The 20,399-nt window shown below is 39.1% G+C and overlaps 1 protein-coding gene across 2 annotated transcripts in view; it reads left to right on the forward strand.

Annotated features, from left to right (window-relative positions):
• The window catches only part of epg5 (ectopic P-granules autophagy protein 5 homolog (C. elegans)), a 102,121-nt gene extending 84,480 nt beyond the window's left edge, over positions 1-17,641 (forward strand). For both annotated transcript variants that reach the window (XM_052010026.1, XM_052010025.1), the window contains exons 38-44: positions 718-921; positions 1,566-1,710; positions 4,472-4,714; positions 5,814-6,033; positions 8,904-9,119; positions 10,468-10,582; positions 14,925-17,641. In XM_052010026.1, coding sequence (XP_051865986.1) covers positions 718-921; positions 1,566-1,710; positions 4,472-4,714; positions 5,814-6,033; positions 8,904-9,119; positions 10,468-10,582; positions 14,925-15,107 — 1,326 coding nt within the window. In that variant the 3' untranslated portion in view covers positions 15,108-17,641. The remainder of the gene's footprint in view (positions 1-717; positions 922-1,565; positions 1,711-4,471; positions 4,715-5,813; positions 6,034-8,903; positions 9,120-10,467; positions 10,583-14,924) is intronic.
• The last annotated feature ends 2,758 nt before the right edge of the window (positions 17,642-20,399 follow it).

Raw genomic sequence — 20,399 nt, forward strand, 5'->3', positions numbered from 1 at the left:
GAGGCTACGTCTGTTTTCCCTTGAGTGGAGGTGGTTATGGGGGGACATGATAGAGGTGTATAAAATTATGAGGGGTATAGATAAGTTATACTAATGGAAACTTTTCCCCATATCAGAGGTAGATAAAACTAGAGGGCAAGAAGCTTCTTAGTAATGGTAAAGTGTAGGATGTGGGCCATGACATTGCAGGTTGTGGGGATAATACAATTCGGTACACTCCAAAGAGTGCGGTTACTGGGTACTTAATTCTGAAGTGCTTAATCTGTTCTAAATCCTTCCCATTTCCACACAGTAGTAGTACCACACAAAACAATGGAACTATGCAGTGACAACTGGTGAACCAGATTTTTTTTATTTTGTGACAATGTGGCATTACAGCGTTACCATTATTGATACTTGCTTTATTTAATTAATTATTTGGATTTAGATTCTCCATTTGGCATGGTGAGAACTGAATTTCCAGATCATTAGTCCAGGCCTCTGGTTATTAGTCCAGTAATATATCTGCTTTCATGCATTTTTTTATTTTTTTATTATATAGATGTGTTGGTTTTGAAATGTATGCTGCTTCAAAGATTAAAGTCTTAAGAGCCTAGTGCATGTTTATCATGTTGATTCATTCCAGTTAGGCTGCTTTGGTAATCATACTTATTTTTTAAGCATACTCATAATTTACATTTCTTTCACTAACCTAGCTGCTACTGCTCATTTCTGCAGGAGTCTCCATTACATAATCTCCTTGGACAAATGAGTGCACTGCCTTGGCATTTTGTGGATATTGCATCATACCAAAATGTCCTTAGCTATTTTAATAGCCACTATTCTCCTTCTGTCATCATTTTAAAAGATCCTTCAGCTGAATCAATACTGAAGCTTTTAAAAGTGGTCGCAGGTTTCAGTGACACCTTGGGCATACACAATGTGAGTAGACATAGGAAGAAATTATCCAGGATGAATTATGTTGAATTTATATGTTTGGTTTCTTAATTCATGTCTTCCAGTACATAAACACCATCATTTTTGTCTCTCCACTGTTTTCACTGATTGACTATATGTGTTTCTATGCTTGCATTGTAAATCAACTTGTCAACTTATTTACTAATATAGTTGTGACATCAAAGCTGCTCTTAAATCGGACGCAACCTGCTTCTCTTTGTACGTTGTGATCAATGCAAATTTGTTATAAATGTTGAAAAACAAAAACAATGAAATCAAAGCTATTTATGGCTGCTGCTTAATTGCCCCCAAATGGTTGTTAATGAAGAAACTTTTTATTGCTGAATCCATTCTTACACATTGAACAAATGCAAAAGCAGAATTCACCAATTAATACACGCAAGTGTAGAAACACACCAAGTAAATAGTTAAACAGTGAAACAGCGTAGGGAAAGAAATTCAGATATTTTAATCAGAAATCTGCAATAATGCACCGATTATATCATAAGTTACAAAATATTTGTATTCAAATATCAGAAGAACATCTGATTTTTATTTTAATCTCATACTTGTTAATAACATGAAATGTGAATGCTTTTATCACTAATATTATATAAATGTTTTTTTAGGATGCTACACATAAATGCAAGGCATACATCCACCAGGTTGTCCAGTGCCTCATCACTTTAGATCAGAATACTCAGATAGTCCATGCTCAACTAGAACGTGAGATGATAACGTTATTGAATGATATTGTTCTTTTTAATCCACCAGGTCAGTGCATTCTGAAAATGATCTTGGGTGTAGTTTATTGTGAGAATGGAAATCTGGTCTCTCTTTTGATGAAAGGCAGTGGCTAAGTAATCAATTATAGTTTAATATTATCTATTACATTTGTACTCTTCTATCATGCTCATAAAATGTCGGCACAACATCGTGGGCCGAAGGGCCTGTACAGTGCTGTGATGTTCTATGTTCTTTTGCATAGTATTGTTTAAATACAAACATGTATTTGTGGAAAATATGAAAGCAGTAGGACTTCCGCACTCCCTTTGCATCTTGATGTGGATAAAACAAGACAGAAGTGAGAACTATAACTGACTCAAAGGTAGAGACATATCAGCTGAACTCTCCAGACTTGTACCCCACATCCCTTATCAACCAAGTTGGGAAGTTATGTTGCGATTGTACAAGACTGGTGAGGCCACATTTGGAGTATTGTGTTCAGTTTTGGTCATCCTGTTATAGGAAGGATGTGATTAAACTGGAAAGAGTGTAAAAAGAGTGTTGCCAGGACTGGAGGGACCGAGTTATGGGGAGAGATTAGACAGGCTTGGGCCTTTACTCCTTGGAGCATAGGAGACTGAGGGGTGATCTCATGGAGTATATAAAATCATGAGGGGCATAGACAGGGTGAGCGGTCATTTTTCCAGAGTTAGGGAATCAAAAACTAGAAGACATTGTTTTAAGGTTAGAGCTGAAAGGTTTAATAAGAACTTGAGGGGCAACTTTTTTTTTTACACAACGGGTGGTAGATATATGGAACCAGCTGCCAGAGGAAGTGGTTGAGGCAGGTACGTTAAATACATTTAGGAAGTATGTGGACAGATATATAAATGACAAGAGTTTAGAGGGATATGGGCCAAGTGCTGGGAAATGGGATTAGTTTAAATATACATCTTGGTTGGCATGGACATGTATGGGCCAAAGGGCCTTTTTCTGTGCTGTCTGACTCCTACCATTCCCAATCAGTTTAGGCAAAAAAAAAGAATTTTGCCAAAGATAGTTAAGCTACGTGAGATGATGGTAACTTGTACAATTATTTATAGTTGACCTTGTACTTTGATAATTTCAGATGTCCTTCACACTCTATTTCCTGAAGTGTTTCCTTTGTAGTTACAATGAAACTTAATGCAAATCATGCATGTACTCAGAAACTAATTTTGAAGAGAAAGGATATAGATTCTTAAGTAAGCTCATCAGCTCCTTGGGTACACACGAGACTGCAGATGCTGGAATCTGGGGCAACGAGCAATTGCTGGAAGAATCAGCGGGTCAAGCAGCACCTGTGGGAGGAAAGAAATTGTTGACATTTTGGGATTAAACACTGCATTAGGACTGAGTGTGGAGAGGCAAGACGGCTAGTATAAAGAGAAGGGGAATGGCGAGAAAGGAGTCTGAAGTGATTGGTGGACCGAAGAGGGGTGTAAGATGACAGGCAGATTGCACTAGGAGGAGGTGGAGTTGGGAGACAGTGGCAGGTGAATGAGAGATGGAGGCAGAGAAAAAGACAAGAAAAAGAAATTGAGGCAGATGGAGCAAGATGGGGGGAGGGGTGTGTGAGGTTGGAGATAGCTGCTGGAGGGAGATGAGCAGGAACACCAAAGGGCCACCAGTGCTGGACTCATAAGTAAAGGAGGTGAGAATAGGAACCATTAGGGGAGGTGAAGGAGAGGAGGGCACAAAGATGGGGGGCTGGTGGGTGGTTTGAGGGAAAGGGGACAAAAGTGGGAGGATTGGGAGGGGGGGGTGGGGGGAACAATCCACCAGAGGGGAGGGTTACCTAAAAATAAAAGAACTCAGATGTTCGTGCCATTGGGTTGTAGACTACCTAGGCAGAATATATGAAGTGTTGTTCCTTTAGTTTGTGTTGTACTCTGATAGTGTGTAGTGGGTGGATGGGACCAGGAGGGGGAGGGGGATGAAGATGGGTGATGGGGGGGCTGAAAACATTCCCTCAAACCCCAGCCCCCCATCACTCATCTTCGTCCCCCCTCCCCCTCCTGGTTCCATCCGGCAGCTACACCCACAGTTCACCCCCCACCCTGCCCTATCCCCATCTGGTTCTGGTTCCCTCTGCCATTCACCCCTCCCCTAATGGTTCCCATTCTCACCTGCTTTACTTGTCTGAATCCAGCACCGGTGGCCCTTTGTGCTCCTGCTCATCTCCCTCCACCAGCTGTCTCCAACCTTCACAGTCCCCTCCCCCACTTTGCTCCATCTGCCTCTCAATTTCTTATTCCTCTCTCTTTGTCTGTCTCCATCTCTCACTCACCTGCCACTGTCTTGCAACTCCATCCCCCACTGCCCTCCCCTACCTGCAGCAAACTGCCTGTCATCTTACACCCGTCCTCAGACCGCCAATCACCTTGGACCCCTTTCTCACCACTCCCCTTCGTGTTTTTACACTGGCCATCTCACCTCTCCACTCTGTCCTGATGCAGGGTCTCAACCTGAAACGTCAACAATTCCTTTCCAATGCTGCTCGACCCGATGAGTCCCTCCAGCAGGTTGTTTGTTGCACCTTGGGTATCATGGTTGATCAGTACATCAATTTACCATCAATGTCAGTCTTGAAAATTTAAATTTACCCAATACCTATAGCTTTTGAGAGGGTAAGAATTACACTTTACTGCACTGTAAAAATCCTTTTCAAAATTCATAACAATGCATCTGAAGGTACCATTAATCTACCTGCTGTACAGGTAAATTTATTTTTCTTGAATCATATTTTTCTTCCATATTCTTTTCACAGAAGTGGACAATCAACAGCGGCACATGGCAGTCACCAGTCTTTTTATGGAAGTATTGATGATGCTGAATAACATTAGTGTCACATCAGCAGAATCACTGCGTATAAGTTTGCGGTCTTGGATCGAGACTGAGGTGCATTATAACCTGGCATTACCACTACTGACTGCAGCATGTCAAAGCCTGGCATCGGTCAAGCATATGGCAGAAATGACTGAAGCCAGCATTATGGCTTATTTTAAGGATGGTAAGCAGCATGTTCATATTTGAAGAACTGATTTGATTTTCTTCATGTTTTACTTAGCTGGATATTCCTGTTAAGATCTCAGGATTTTTTAAATCAGTCTTTAATATTGACTTTTATATTTTTAGAATGGGGTAATCGCCAGTAAGTCTACTCTTAATTAATCATTCCAAACTGCTATTGAGAATGCCAGCATTTTGAATTACTGCAGATCATGTGATGGGGATGCTCTCATTGTGCTGTTAGACAGAGTTACAGGATTTTGATCAAACAATCATGAGTACTTGCCTGCAATATTTGTCTGCAAGAGAAGTCAGAAGCTGTGTATCCTGTGGTGAAGGGACATGCTTCCTGAGTCCCACAGACCTTTCCACCAAGGCATAATTCATGAATGTCATGAAGTACTCTTCATTTGCCTGGATGAGTACAGCTCCATTGTCACTTAAGAAGCTCAACATCATTCAGGACAAAGCAGCCAGCTTGATGCCATCTAATTCAAAGTGGCCTGTTCAAGTAACACCCAATCCTGCACCATTGAGACATCATAACAGCTCAATATAGCATTTGCAAAATGCACAGTAGCAACTTGTGAAGAGTTCCTTGACAGCACCTCCCAAACCTGAGACTCCCACCAACTGGAAGGATGATAGCAGTAGTCGCTTGGGAACGCCACGACCTGTAATTTTTCTTGTGTTACACATTACACACCATGTACTTGCACCACAGGGCTGAAGCAGTGCCTACACACCCCAGACTGACACAACTCAAGAAGGAAGCCTGGGAGAGGTAACAAGTTGCTCTGGATGCCCACGTCCCATAAATTGTAAATACCCAACCAGTTATGTATTTACTATTATCTCTCCATGCTACTGCATTCATAATTCCACATACACTCAGCAAATTGCTTTAAAACGTGCAAAATTTGTATTGAATGTTTTAAAATATTTGGCAACTTTTAATTTAAAACTAATAACATTCTATCCAAATTATTTTTTATTCATTGGTAGCCTGATGATGATTGATGATGAAACTTTTTTTCTGGTTTGATTTTTATCTATTTATATTACTTTAATAACTATGTTTATGTAATGTTTTTATCTAGGTGCATGGCATGATCAGTATTTTGGATGGGGACCAATTTTAGTATCTCTTCAAGTGCCAGAATTAACTGCAGAAGAATTTCTGAAAGAATGTCTGGACTTGGGAAGCTACTTAACACTTTATGTGTACATTCTTCAGCATCTGAACATGGAGCAGACTCTATCCAATGAAATGAAAATGGTAGTTCTACTTAACAAATGGATAAACCAAGTCTTTCCCAGGTAATATTTATTCAGTATATCTTGGGTAAGATACATATATTAAGTGGAACTGAAAGAATGTTGTTACCTCTTTTGAACAATATTGGAATGCCAGGGTGATGCCATAGAGAGAGTATGTTTTTTTTTCCTCATGGAAACGTTGGTTTCATAGCCACACCTGTTTGGGGAAATAATTTTGGAGGGGAGGGGGAACATAAGTTAGGCTGCTGTTTATCAATTACAGCTTGGCATTCAACACCATCGTCCCCTCAGAACTAATCAACAAGCTTCAAAATCTGGGCCTCTGTACCTCCCTCTGCAACTGGATCCTTATCAGGGGACCACAGTCAATGCAGATCGGTAGTAACATCTCCTCGCTGACAAACAACACAGGCTTCTCGCTGACAATCAACACCTCAAGGATACATGCTTAGCCCACTGCTCTATTCTCTCTACACTCATGACTGTGTGGCTAGGCACAGCTCAAATGCCATCTATAAATTTGCCAATGACACCACTGTTAGCAGAATCTCAGATAGCAATGAGGAGGCATACAGGAGTGACATAGTTCAGCTGGTCGAGTGGTGTTACAACAACAACCTGGCACTCAACTTCAGCAAGACCAAGGAATTGATTGTGAACTTCATGAAGGGGAAGTCAGGAGAAAACACACCAGTCTTCATTGAGAGGTCAGCAGTGGAAAGGGTGAGCAGCTTCAAGTTCTTGGGCGTCAACATCTCAGAGGATCTATCTTGGGCCCAACACATTGATGCAATCACAAAGAAGGCACACCAGCAGCTCTACTTCATTAGGAGTTTGAGGAGATTAAGTATGTCACCAAAGACTCTTGCAAACTTCTACAGATGTATGATGGAGAGCATTCTGACTGGTTGCATCACCGCCTAGTATGGAGGCTCCAAGGTGCAGGATCCAAAGAGGCTGCAGAGGGTTGTAGACTTAGCCAGCTCCATCACGGGAACAACCCTCCCCGCCATTGAGGACATCTTCAAGAGGCAGTGCCTCAAGAAGGCAGCGCCTCAAGAAGGCAGCATCCATAATTAAGGACCCTCACCACCCAGGACATGCCCCCTTCACATTACTACCATCAGGGAGGAGGTACAGGAGCCTGAAGACCCACACTCAACGTTTCAGGAGCAGCTGCTTCTCCTCCGCCATCAGATTTCTGAACAGTCCATGAACCCATAAATACTACCTCATTATTCCCCTTTTGCACTATTTATTTTTGTAACTGAAAGTAACTTGTAGTAATTTTTATGTCTTTATGTGGTGCACTGTACTGCTGCTGCAAAACAACAAATTTCACGACATATGTCAGTGATAATAAACCTGATTCTGATTCTGGAATCTAATTCTACGTATTAACATTTACACAGGAACATAGTGTAAACATCAGTGAGGTCACTAATCAGTTTGGGTAAGGGAGATTATTGACTAGGACATCTGAGGAATTCTGCTGTTTGAATGTGTCATGGGACCTTTTAAGAATTCTGTTTGTGTTGTTAGTGCTATAAAAGCAAAATGTTGGGGTTTTAGAGGGTTGGCCAGTGGATGTAGTATGTGTTTAAAGTAGGATTGGTTGTTAATGTGTGTGATTAATGCAATTGCAAACGAACACTTCAGATGTCCTTCCATCACACCCCCTCCTCTTCCCCTGCTCCCCCCACCCCATCCCCCAAACATCTCCTGGGAGTATGTACAATGGACCTACCTAAAGCTAACTAAAATCCAAACCAGGACACTACTTACATCATTAGATTCTAATTTCTATAGTTAAAAAAAAAGTCCATCCCCCCAAATCAGACAATCACTTTGGATACCTTGGCAGTCCACTTTTAAAAATGGTGCCAGACGCATTGGTGCTAACAAGATGGTGATGCTATTACCACTAGACAAGGGCAGTCAAAATCAATTACATTGCAGGATATCTTCCTTGAATGGAAGATAAATACTGAAGGATGACTCATCTGCACTCATTCAGGGTCATTGGAAGTTTGGGAGAGATTCTCATACCTCCTGGAATTCGACAACTGTGCATTTTATCAGCAAAAAATCATGACCTAATGTAAACTCTCTGCCCATTTTAATGCTCTCAATACTTGTGCCTCATGCCTGTCCTAACTGTCAAATAGAAATGACATTGAAAGGACTGATGCTTTCTGTACTGGATGAAAGAACACAAAATAAGCAAAGTACATTTAATAGGAATAAAAATGAGAAAAATTAGTTATTGTATGTCAAGCAGAAGGAGGGGAAGCAGGTTGGGCTGGGAATATCCTCCATTCTGACCTTCATACCATTGTAAATGCCCTTATTTAACTTGAAGACACTGGTTTTGGACCTGGGGCATTCCTTTCAAACTGTATCTGGAATTCTACAATGTTGTGGTCACTATTTCCTAGGGGATCCTTAACCACAAGATCTCTTATTAATCCTTCATCATTACACATGACCAAATCTGTAATGTACTGCTCTATGACACAATCCCTGACGAACCCCATAAATTTTTCTTCCATGACACCCTTGCCAGTTCTTTTTTTTTCAAATTTATAGCCTGTATGATTTAGTCTCTTTAGAGTTAATAGTTTATAAATTAAGTCATTTCTGATATTTGTGTAGTTTCTTTTTTTTAATAGGGTGGGAAGGTGGGTGATTTCACAAAGTACCAAGTGTACTGGCAACAAATTAGAGGTCAAAATAGAGTACAAGAGGTTCTCTGAATGTGGTGATTTTTAAGAACTGAAACACCCATCATTTTATATTTTAAAAGATGTACCATTTCAGTCGTTACAAATTATCTATCTATTTGCTAGGTAGTCAAGTGAAGTTTTAATCTCTATTGAATATTAACACTTCTAATTTGTTTCCAACAGCAGTACAAATGATGAGGTTAAACTGTTCCTATGGTGGCATAAGTTATTGCAATTGACATTGATCCAGCTTGAGCAGAATGATGTAACTGGATTGGAATTTTTGATGAGGATACTAAATGCATTGCAAGTGAAACAAAGTCATCTGGCAGAGGAGAGGCTTTCTTCTGGAATTCTGGGAGCAATTGGTCTTGGAAGGAAATCTCCGCTCTCAAACAGGTGGGGCATTTTGTGTGAAATTGACAAGAAAATGTACTACATAGATTTTTTCAGTGGCTTATAAATTAGTATGATTTTCAAACTTCAAAATTAAATACCAACTTTATGATCTTTTTCTATATTCACAAATGTATCCTTCTATATTTGCGTAAACACCAGAGATGTTTAGATAAAATGTTTGATGCTCAATTTTTATTAAAGTGAATTTGATCAAGCCATTTTACAAAATCATTGGTAAAATACTATAAAATTATGTAGTTTTTAATCTTCATCACCCTAGGATCTATCAGCTTTCTGATAACTTTCATCAAGAAACAACAGCTTTTCACAAATCTTGTGTTTCTATTTTTGTATCAGATTTCCATCATCCATAGTACTTTTGTATGTAATTAACCTATTTGCACAGTATGCTTTCTTAAATGAATGGTTCCAAAAATTATCTAGTTTATTGTACCAGGGTTATAAAAATCATATGTCTATTAAATATTTTATGAATTATGTAAAAATAGTTGCACAAATTGTTATATAACATTGTAGCTACACAATATTTATTCTTGGCCTGTCGACATTGGTGGCATTTAATACCTATTCCCACTTACCCTTTAGAAGCTTGTTAGGTCATTTCAGAGGACATTTCAGAGTTTACCATATCTTTGTGGATCTGCAGTTGTACATATACCTGACTAGGTGAGAATAGCAGATTTCCTACCCTGAAGAATCTTGAGGGACCATAATGCTGGGAGTTTACGTCAGTCAAGTAGTTTCATCCTCAGTTACTGACTCTTACTTTTTATTTCCAGATGTATTTATTTAATTACTTGAATTTCAATTCCACTGGTGCCATAGTAGGATCTGAATTTTGTTTCTGGATAAATATTCCAGGTCTCGGATGCTGGTCTAATAATTTAACCCCTATGCTTCCATACTCCATCAATCTCAGCATTCAGATGAGTTAATAAACTACTCCAGTTTTCTGGTATTTCCTCCACCCCACACGATAAAAAGAATTAGAAGATAGCACCATAATTCTTTGCAGTCCCCAGTTCACGTATCAAGCAAACATGCATTTAATAATTAGAGCAAAAAAAGTGCAGATGCTGGCAACCTGAAGGAAAAATAGAAAATGATGGAGGCACTCATTAGGTCAAGTAGCATCCATGGGAAGGGAAACAAAGTCAATCTTTCAGGTCAAGGACACTTCATCAGAACTCCTGTCTTTTTCTATAGATCAATTTTCATAAAATTCTAATTAGTTGCCTTCCCTGAGCAGTAGTTCTTTAAAAAAAAAATTCCCCCTTTTTATGCCGCTGTGTATCATGTTCAAATTTCTGATTGCATATTTCTATAGATTTCGAGTAGTAGCTCGAAGCATGTCGGCATTCCTATTAGTTCAACTTCCTGCAGAGAATTGCATTCGTCTGAAGCCTGGCACAGAACTACAACTATCTCCCAAAGCACAGCAGGTACGGAGAACTTAAAGAATTTGTTTTTATTTCCAAAAGATCACAAGATAATTATAGATCAAAAAAATCATTCACGCCACCTTAATTAACGATATCTTCTTCCCCCACCCTCAGATTCTAGCATCCACTTGGTGAACCATTTGATGGGTTTCCCTTGCCCTGATCAAATGTTTCTTTCCATTTTCTTTCTTATCATGTATCCGTCCAGGTTTCCTCTTCATTTCATGCTTTGCAGGGTGAACACCTGTAAGTTCCTTCTGGCTTCCCACCCAGCCTGAATTCATGTCAGTTTTCAGAGGCAGTCTTCTCTGAACTACCTCCAGCACTTGAATATCTCCCCTGATTTGCAGGGACTAGAATTGGACACAGTAATACTACAGCTAGTCTGTCTCCAATTTGTTCATACTAAGATAGAAATCAAAGTAAAGCAAGCTGGAGAAAGTTAAGGAGTTCCATGTTTTAATTTCTGCCGCTTGTAATTTCACATTCCTTTGCTTTTGATAATTGGCTAGACCAGTTAAACTTTGATTCTACCAGGATTCCAAAGTATCTTTCAACTTCACAACTCATGGATAATGTGAAAGCAAAATACAAATGGAAATCTTAAACAGAAAAGGCTAGAAATACTCAGCAGGTGAGGCAGCATGCAGAACGTGTGTTGCCTATTATTGCTCCTCATGTGCAGGACTTTATATTGAGTCATATAGAATAGAAACAGGCCCTTGGCCTATACTAACTCCCATACTGACTATCAAGTACTCACTATGCTATATGCAAAGCAGTGTATTCTGTTAAGTTTCATCTACCCTCAAACTCCCCCTACTTTCAACTTGATCTGTAGCCTTTCGCCCTATGATTCATGTTGGCAAGGGATAATATGACAAATATGTAAAAGCAGAAAAAAAGACTTTAGGATTCAAGTTGAAGGTTTGAACAAAACTTTTGAGCATGCAATGTTTTGTTCAAGTATGATAAGTGTATATACACATGGATCTCTGCATTAATTTGGTTAAGTAGATGATATAAGCGGAGGTTTTTCTTCACGTATCAAGTAAATATTTCTATACTATAGTTTATAGGATTATTTTAAAATTTGCTTCAGACCGTTAACTCTTTGAAACAAAATCCACCCCTGCCTCTGCCAGTGAGGAGGTCAATGCATAAAACTTATCTGAGCCATTCATATCTTCAGTGAGAATTGGCTCTCCATATGCTGATTTGTTATAGTGCTCTTGCTCCTCTAGTGTGAACACTCACATGGATGTACTGCCACTTACTTCAAAAAAGACATGAGCTCTAGCTGCACAGTGCTGTACCAGAAAGCTAACTTGAGCCCCTGCCCTCCAATGGCATTCCCACTGCAACAAATTTCCAAAAGGAATGTTGCTTTTAAATAAGCAAGTTCAGAGTTGAGTCAAACTAATTTACTATATTGTTAAAGCCCCCAATTACTCTGAAGTCACAGTTATTATCCAACATCAGAGCACCACTCCTCACAGGTTTCCTGTGGATTGCATGCATTAATCTTGATTGAAGCTCTAGTCCTGACTTTGAGTTTTTGGTCACTTCTTGTACAGTCGAACAAGCAGGCAGGCCCAAGCGCGCTCTCCCTCTCTCTCTCTTTGATCTCTCCAGCGATCCCAAGTTTTGAACACTTCGTTACACTTTGTATTTCACAAGTGCATTGAATGTATTTTTGTTTATCCCTTTAATCAATGTTGTCGTCTTTCTGGCCACTGCTTGACAAATCTGATCATGCTAGACATTTGGTCAGTAAACTTATCATCTTTATCTTCTCTCAGTACCATTGTTACCAGTTCAATTCCACTGACTCCACAGATTTGCCTCTGATGTAGTTGTTAGTGACCATTTGTTGATTAGGCAATGTTAAATACTGCTGTCTTAACACCATAGCAAAGAGTTGCCCAATACTTCGATGTGGGTGACCCCAGGCAGAGGGCTGCATCCTGGCTGGTACAGTCGGTTCAGGTACTACTGGGTAATGACAGCATCTGTTTCATGTGTTGACAGACTCTCTAGATCTTATGGTCTCCCTCAACAGCTCCTGTTGGATGTAATGAAAGCTGCTGTCTTCCCAGCAGTTTATTTGGATCCACAAGATCTCCCTAGCGTGGAGATTCCTCTGTGGTAACAAGGTCAATGGTAGTCCCTAGCTTTGGAGCTTGTACCATTGAGAAATCTCTGGGCTAGAGAGGTGATAAGAAGGGCTGGAGGATCTGGGCAGTCTGTCAATATACGGAGTATGTGCTGATAGTTCCCAGCAGTGGCCTGCATTTTTCATGCCAGCTGGGGTGGAACACTGAGTCCCATGTTTCAACGCTGAGCAGTCACATCACATCACTCACCCCAGCCTGCCCAACACCAGTTCTCACAGACCACCTCTCTGCACCAAACAGTGAGTCTATTCATTGCTGCGGGAGTACCAGCAGAGGGCAGGGATTGGCCAGGATTCCAACGTGGCAGTGGGGAGGGCTAGAGGTTCACAGCATTGCTATCAGTAACACACCTCTCTATAAATAAAGCATTTTAGAACTGATTCCACTGGTGCTGCCAGTACTAGGAATGCATCTGACTGCCAAGCAAGGTGCCAGTGTATTCTGCATTCAAAAACTAGAACAGCAAAAGTTTTCTTGGTGGCTGGGTAGATTTATTCTGCAATAACAATGTGTGTGGGCTTCCAGATTGGTGAGATCTATTTAGGAATTGTCACCCATGAACTTCAGTACATGGAGTCACCTATTAAAAGTTTATTTGTCTGAGATTACCAAATTGTGAGAAATGTGCTTTCAAGATGTATCCTTAAGAGGGCTGAGACAGAGAGAATGAAGATTGTCTAACATTATTGTATGCGTTAGTGTTTTGAAATAAAGATAGCTTTGCCTGTTCATGTGTCACTTATATCTATGTTAGATTGCAATTATATTCTTGGAATCAAACAAATAAAGGATGACAGCATTGTTGGCAGATGTTGGTGAAAATGATGAAGCACAAATTGGTTGAAATTTATACTTACAATCTATGAAAACTCTCTCTGCAAGTGTTGCAAACAGATGATGTTTGCCCCATTCAACTCTTAAAAATTGAACTAGTATTGCCCTGCTGACAACATGGCCTCCTTAACTCACTAAAGAAAAACGATGATACTTGCTGCCTAACATTTTGGTGCATCTGGCAAATATTTGTAAGATGATCAGAAAACGTATTTTAGATACAATTTGCTAGTTTTCAAATAAATTACCTCTTATTTGTTGGGTTCGATCTCCAATATTTATAATAGACATATTGATGTTAACCCATTTTACTGTCAATAGACAATGCATAGTAAAACTAGTTTTTATTCCTTATATAAAGTTAATTGCTCATGCCTCATATGAGACCAACAACAAAAATATATACAGTTTAAATTAAGTAAATATAAAATGCTGATATTTTCATTCATTGATACATTTTGGGTCACCTTCACACAGTTAAGTTTTTGTAATATGGAAGGTCCCAGGGATCCCTTTAATCTTTTATGCAAATACAAAACTTAATTTTAAATTTGAACAATTTTCCCAGAAATCCCTGTTGCATAAATCAGAAAATACAGGGATTAACAAATGTAAAGAAGTTATTGAAGTGCTTAAAACAGCAGTAATACTTTTCAAGTGGTGTCTTTATGACTAGCTCATATAGTACTTACCAAATGGTTGCCATTCTTTCTTCAAAATAATTGGATGATATGAGAAGTAGGCATTGTACTTAAAATCTTGTATATAAACTGGTTAATTTAATTCAAACTATGTATTTTGAGGAATTGCTACACCCAGAGTTCCTTGAATAAATAAGAATTTACTTTTCATCCATGATGTGTGCATCTGTAAAATGTGCCTTTGATAGATGGAGGTGCTTCACAAGAAGAGCATCTCAGAAGGCAGATTAAGACTTAGTTTAATATCTCATCCAAAATAGTGTATCTCCAGTGGTATAGCACTCATTCAATGTCAGCCTAGATAATGTCCTATTGTTTCTGCAGAACTTAAACTCAGCTTTTTGCCTCAGGCATGAATGCTACTGCTAAATCATAGCCAACAAACAATTCTGTTGATTCTTACTGAAGAAACCAAATAGAAAAAAATGTTTCCCACTTTAATGTATATACCATTGAAGTCTATTTTTTTTGTACTTAATATACCCAAATAACTAGTTCAGCACTTTTGACACCATATATATTCAGTGAATCACCTCAGACCATTATGTAATCATTGGTTAGTATTCCACATAGTGAAATGCATTATTCTGTACTGAAAAATTGCAAATCAAAGTCATATTTGTATTTCAGGCCCTGAATGTACTTGAAACAATGTCAATGAGCAAGCAGTATGCAGACTATCAAGAGGAGTTTTCACAGGCAAAATCGTTCATCAAGAACCCAAACTATTGTCTTTGGGATGGCAACAAGTTACTAGCTATTCTTATTAATCTCCTTTACCCTGATGTACATTATTTGGATATTATCCGCTAGATATTTTGCCAGAGCAGGATCTCAGCACCATATTTCAAAAAAAATACTGCAAGATATTTTGCAAGAATATCTTTGGAAAAAAATAATTTGAACTAAAATTGCATTACTAAATTTGCTAATGAACCAGCTATCAGGCAACAATTGTTTTTTTTTGGATTATGGCAAAATGATTGCTCTTCACAAAATATGATTTAATAAATGGTCATAATAGATTTTTTGGACATCAGTTGTTTGCCACACACAATCTGTATTTTTGTACCATAATCTGTAATATGTAATAAATTGAACTAAAAATCTGCAAGTGAATGCATCATTGCTAAAACACATTCCGCATCCTTGGCTTTTCATTGGCTGTGAAAATGGTGAAGTAAGTAAGTAGCCATTAATCTACTGAAAATATTTGGGAAACTTGTACAATAGAGACACTGTCTAATATGCCTTTCTTTGAAAATATTCAAAATCCCTCTCCATTTCAATTCATTCAAGCAAATATCTTCCTTAAAATACAGATATTTACATTGAATGGTATGGATCTTGGTAACATGATAAGCAGCTGCCCTGTTCCATATTCCTTTACCTAGTTTCCTTCAATCAATAACAGCTTGCATGTATAAAGCACTTTTAATGTAAATTATCCCAATGCACTTGAGCATTATCAAACAAAATTTGTAATGGAACATATAGGGAGATATTGAAGCAGCTGACCAAAAGTTCAGACAAGGAGCTAAGTTTTGAAAATGAGGAAAGTCAGAATGGGAACTCTGGAGATTAGTATGTTGATTTGAAGACATTGTTGGCAGTGGTAGAGTGAATAAAATTAGGAAATGAACATGGGAGAAATGCAGATATTTTAGATGGATGGAAGAATGGAGAAGATTACAGAGCCCTTGGAGGGATTTGAAATAAAATTGTGTTTTGGATGAGCTTTGGTTTGTGAAAGGTCCTAAGAGGGGCAGGAGTGAATTGGAGTTGTCATGTCTTGGGGTATCCTGTTTAACTCACTGATTCTGGATATCAATCCAGAGCCCTGCAATTCTCTGAGGAAGAATAACTCTGGATCTGTATTCTAAATTTCTTTCAATTAACCTTTCAATATCGGTCTAGACAATTTGACACTGGAAATAGTTTGCCTACTGTGATTGATCCCTTCAGAATTTTGAATGATTTTATCAAGTCATTGTTACAACTTGTTAAAAGGCAAATTGAAAGGGGTCTTGTTTTCTCTTAAATTGTATCTTTATAATTTGTCAAACAAACTGTGAAGGAGAATCTTGATCTCATTGATGGCTGGTCACCTATTTTTGGCCGTCTTTCTTCCTTACTGTGACATCTAGATCTGAAATATTGAACAAGTTCAGACTCAGTTGCTGTTATGCTGAACAATTATACATCATGGGATTATTTCAGTTATTTAAGATGGAATTGTGTAGTTTAGTACCACTAGTTTGGAAGTTTTCTGTGGAAGTACTAGCATGTGCAGAATTAACACAATTACATTAAATTCTTGCATTTGCTTTTGGTGCTTCTTGATTTCAGGGTGCCATTTTAATAGACGTGCGGTGCCTACCCTTTTCATTTATAAGTATGTGATGCAAGTAATTTAAAATCTAATGTATATTTTAATTTTCATAGGAATTTCATTTGTTACATTCGTCAATTGATGCTTACAAGGTTATCTGACTAAGCAAGTTCTCGGTTGTAACAACATATGCCATATCTTCAACTTCACAAAAGTAAATTTATACATTAGTAAAGACTTCCACTGTTGCATAAAAAGTCAATAACTAAGAATGGATTTACCATGCTTATTTTGCCAGGAAGCAATCACTTTTTTTTTCCACTGAAGGTTTCACATAGAAGTAGAATAAATTTATTCAGTGTTACAGGAACTAAATGGTAAGGGGAGCCCAGTTTCTTTCAAAATTGCTGAATTTTGTTGAGCATAAGCAAATACTTTTGTAAATTAAGTGACACCAAAATACATATGAAATAATCTAAATCCAGCTGAATAACACTTGCATGATTTTGTATAAATGATAGTACTCTTCCCAAATTAAGTAATGTACGACCCAAGTTTCTGCAGCACTTCTTAGATGTTACAGTGACGTAAGGCTTTGCACTTTATGGATGTGAATAAAATTAAAGTTCAAGTTTAATAGTGATACCATCTAGAATGAAGGTTTTCTTGCACTCTCAGCAGATGTTCAACTTATTAGTCAAATTTTTGAGACTGGTATTAATATAACAAGTATAATACATGTTTAAAGTGTAAAGATTCCAGTAAAACTTGAAACATGCAATGCTGTGCATCAAGTGAGCTTTAATTGTAAAAAAAAGTATTTTTGGTTCTTATGGAATTGTATGTGCATAATGTATTAATTGAATCAGTTTATTGTACAATTTTATCTTTGAGTAGTGCTCCAAGAGATTTTGCTGTGCATAAACTGCACTGTGGATTTCTACTGTGTTCTTAAAATATTAATTGTAATTGTACTTTTAGAATTAAGGTATAGGTAAAATAAAGATATTCCCTGTCTAAATATTGCTGCATTTCAATTTCCTTCATGTTTAATGTATTTCTGAAGTAGATATTTGAATAAGTATGAATAAATTTAGTTTAGGTAAAATCATTGCTTAAGAGTACAAATATATTCAGTATGTTTTGATACCTTCCTAGTTTCTGCATAATTATTGTTTCAATGGTGTCCAACTGAGTTATTTTTGAAAACCAGCACCCACTTTCAAGCCTAAAGCCTAGACCTACATACCCAACCTGTTTCCTGATGCAAAAAAGTGCTGAAAATACACAACAGTTCAGGCAGCACTGTGGACAGACTTAAAGTTTCATGTCAGTGACCTGAAACTTGAGCACTTTCTCTCATTACAGAATTCCCCTCCCCATGCCCACACTGACCTTTCTGTCTTCGACCTCCTCCAATGCCAAGGCGAGGCCGAACACAAATGGCATGAACATTGAATTCTCCATTTTCCCCTCTATCCTTTTTTTAGCTCCTCCTCCTGGTCCACCTAATTCCACCTACACACACCCAAACCCCAAGCTCTTGATCACCGTTTCTTTCCCTTCCTCCACCTACTGTCTCCCCATCACCCACACACACCTCCCACTGGATCCCTTCCCCTCTGCGTTCCAATCTGCCTACCCCACCTCACCTCCCTTATTTGGTTCCATACTTCCCTTCCCATCAGATTCCATCATCTGCAGCCCTTTGTTGTTTGCACCTAGCACCTCCTAAACTCTCTCGCTACTTCCATTCCTCCATCCACCAATCACCACCTACTCACTTGGATCCACCTATTACTTGCCAGCTCTGGCCCTACCCCAGTCCTGCCCCTTCCCCTCACCTTTTTATTACTGGCCATCTCTTTCAGTCTACATGAAGCATCTCAACTCAAAACATCGGCAGTCCATTTCCCTACACAGATGCTACCAGACCCACTGAGTTCCTCCAGCAGTTTTTTTTATTTGCTCTAGATTCCAGCTTCTGTAGTCTCGTGTCTCACAAAATGCTGTCTGATCTGCTGGATCTACTATTTTGTTTTTATTTCACAGTTCAGCATCTGCATTTTTTTAAAATTTTCAAATCACCTTGAAAGAGGTAGATTAACCTTGTTTATTTTTATTTCCCACAAGCCCCTCATCACTTATCAGTTTTTCATTTCCCAGCTCTTTCCCTCTCACCCTGCAATTTCCTTTTGCAAGAAATATCTTGCACCACGACGCACTCTCCCCAACAATTGCTTTTGACCCGAATTCAAAACAGAAACTCACTGAGATAGTCAGAAGGAAAGATTATAAATTATGCTGATTATCCAGTTAAAAGGGTCAACAGTAAATTCAGAATATTTAAATACTGCTGAATCTCCAGTGTGACAACAAATATGATTGAGTAAAACGTAAAAGGACAAGTATTTGGATGTATTTCAACAACCTTAAAACTTCTTTAATCTAAGTTGACTTTCATGCAAGGTGGTAGTAGAACTAAATTCTCAGTCAAAAATCATTTTACAGGAAGGAAAATATGCATTCTCCAAGTCACTGAATTACACAAGTATTAAACAGAACACCTAGAGAAGAACAGACAGGGAACATATGGATCAAAAACTTGGGAAGTAGATAAGTGCAGTAAGAAGCCACTAACAAGTTATAAAAATGCGCAATCCCAAATCTCCAAACACCAGAGTATTTAACATTTCACAGATTTTTTTTTCCCCAGAGAGCGGAGAGTGCCGGAAATTAACGAGGAGCGATTTTTTTTTTTCTTTCTAGCGTTCGGGATAGCGGCGAGTGACTGCGCAGGCGCGTGATGTCACTCGGCAGTGCGCGGGCGATTTAAATAGCAGACCAACATATCTAGCGGGCAGCGTCGGAGCGGGCAGCTGAGTGAGAGGGAGCAGAGTGGGTTAGGCTTTGGCTCAACAGGCTTCGGCGAGAGCGGGAAAGAGGCGAGACTAATAGAGAGGGGGTAAGTTATTAGTTTATTTGTTGAACTCAGTGGTATTCAGCAAGATGCATCTGGGGTTGGTCTTATGTTTGGAGTGTCAGATGTGGGGACCCTGGGAGACTACCAAACTCCCCGATAACTACATCTGCACAAAGTGCACCGAGATGCGGCTCCTCAAGGAAAGGATTGAGAGTCTGGAGCTGCAGCTCGATGACCTTCGGTTGGTTAGCGAGAGCGAGCAGGAAATAGATAGGAGTTATAAAGAGTTTGTAGACAGCACCTCTGTGGCGGTCCCCCTCAAAAACCGATATCTCATTTTAGATTCGGTTGGAGAGGATGACCTGATAGAGGAAGACCTCAGCAACCGGGACCTTGGCACCGTGCCTGGTACTGTGGTCCAGCGGAGGAAGCGAAATGCAGTGATTATTGGGGATTCTATAGTAAGGGGTACGGATAGCAGTTTCTGTGATAGCGACAATGAGTCTCGGATGGTGTGTTGCCTCCCTGGTGCCAGGGTACGGGATATCACAGACCGGGTCCAGAATATTCTGAGGGGAGAGGGTGAGCAGCCAGAAGTCTTGGTACATGTAGGTACCAATGACATAGGTAGAAAAAAAGAGGTCCTGAAGGAGGAATACAAAGCATTGGGGAGAAGGTTGAGAAGTAGGACCTCAAGGGTAGTAATCTCAGGATTACTACCTGTGCCACGTGTCAATGATAGGAAGAATAGAAAGCTCTGGCAGATGAATGCGTGGCTGAGTGACTGGTGCAGGGGGCAGGGCTTCAGATTTTTGGATAATTGGGACCTTTTTTGGGGGAAGCATGACCT

This window comes from Pristis pectinata, chromosome 2 (assembly GCF_009764475.1).
Source record: "Pristis pectinata isolate sPriPec2 chromosome 2, sPriPec2.1.pri, whole genome shotgun sequence".
NCBI lineage: Eukaryota > Metazoa > Chordata > Chondrichthyes > Rhinopristiformes > Pristidae > Pristis > Pristis pectinata.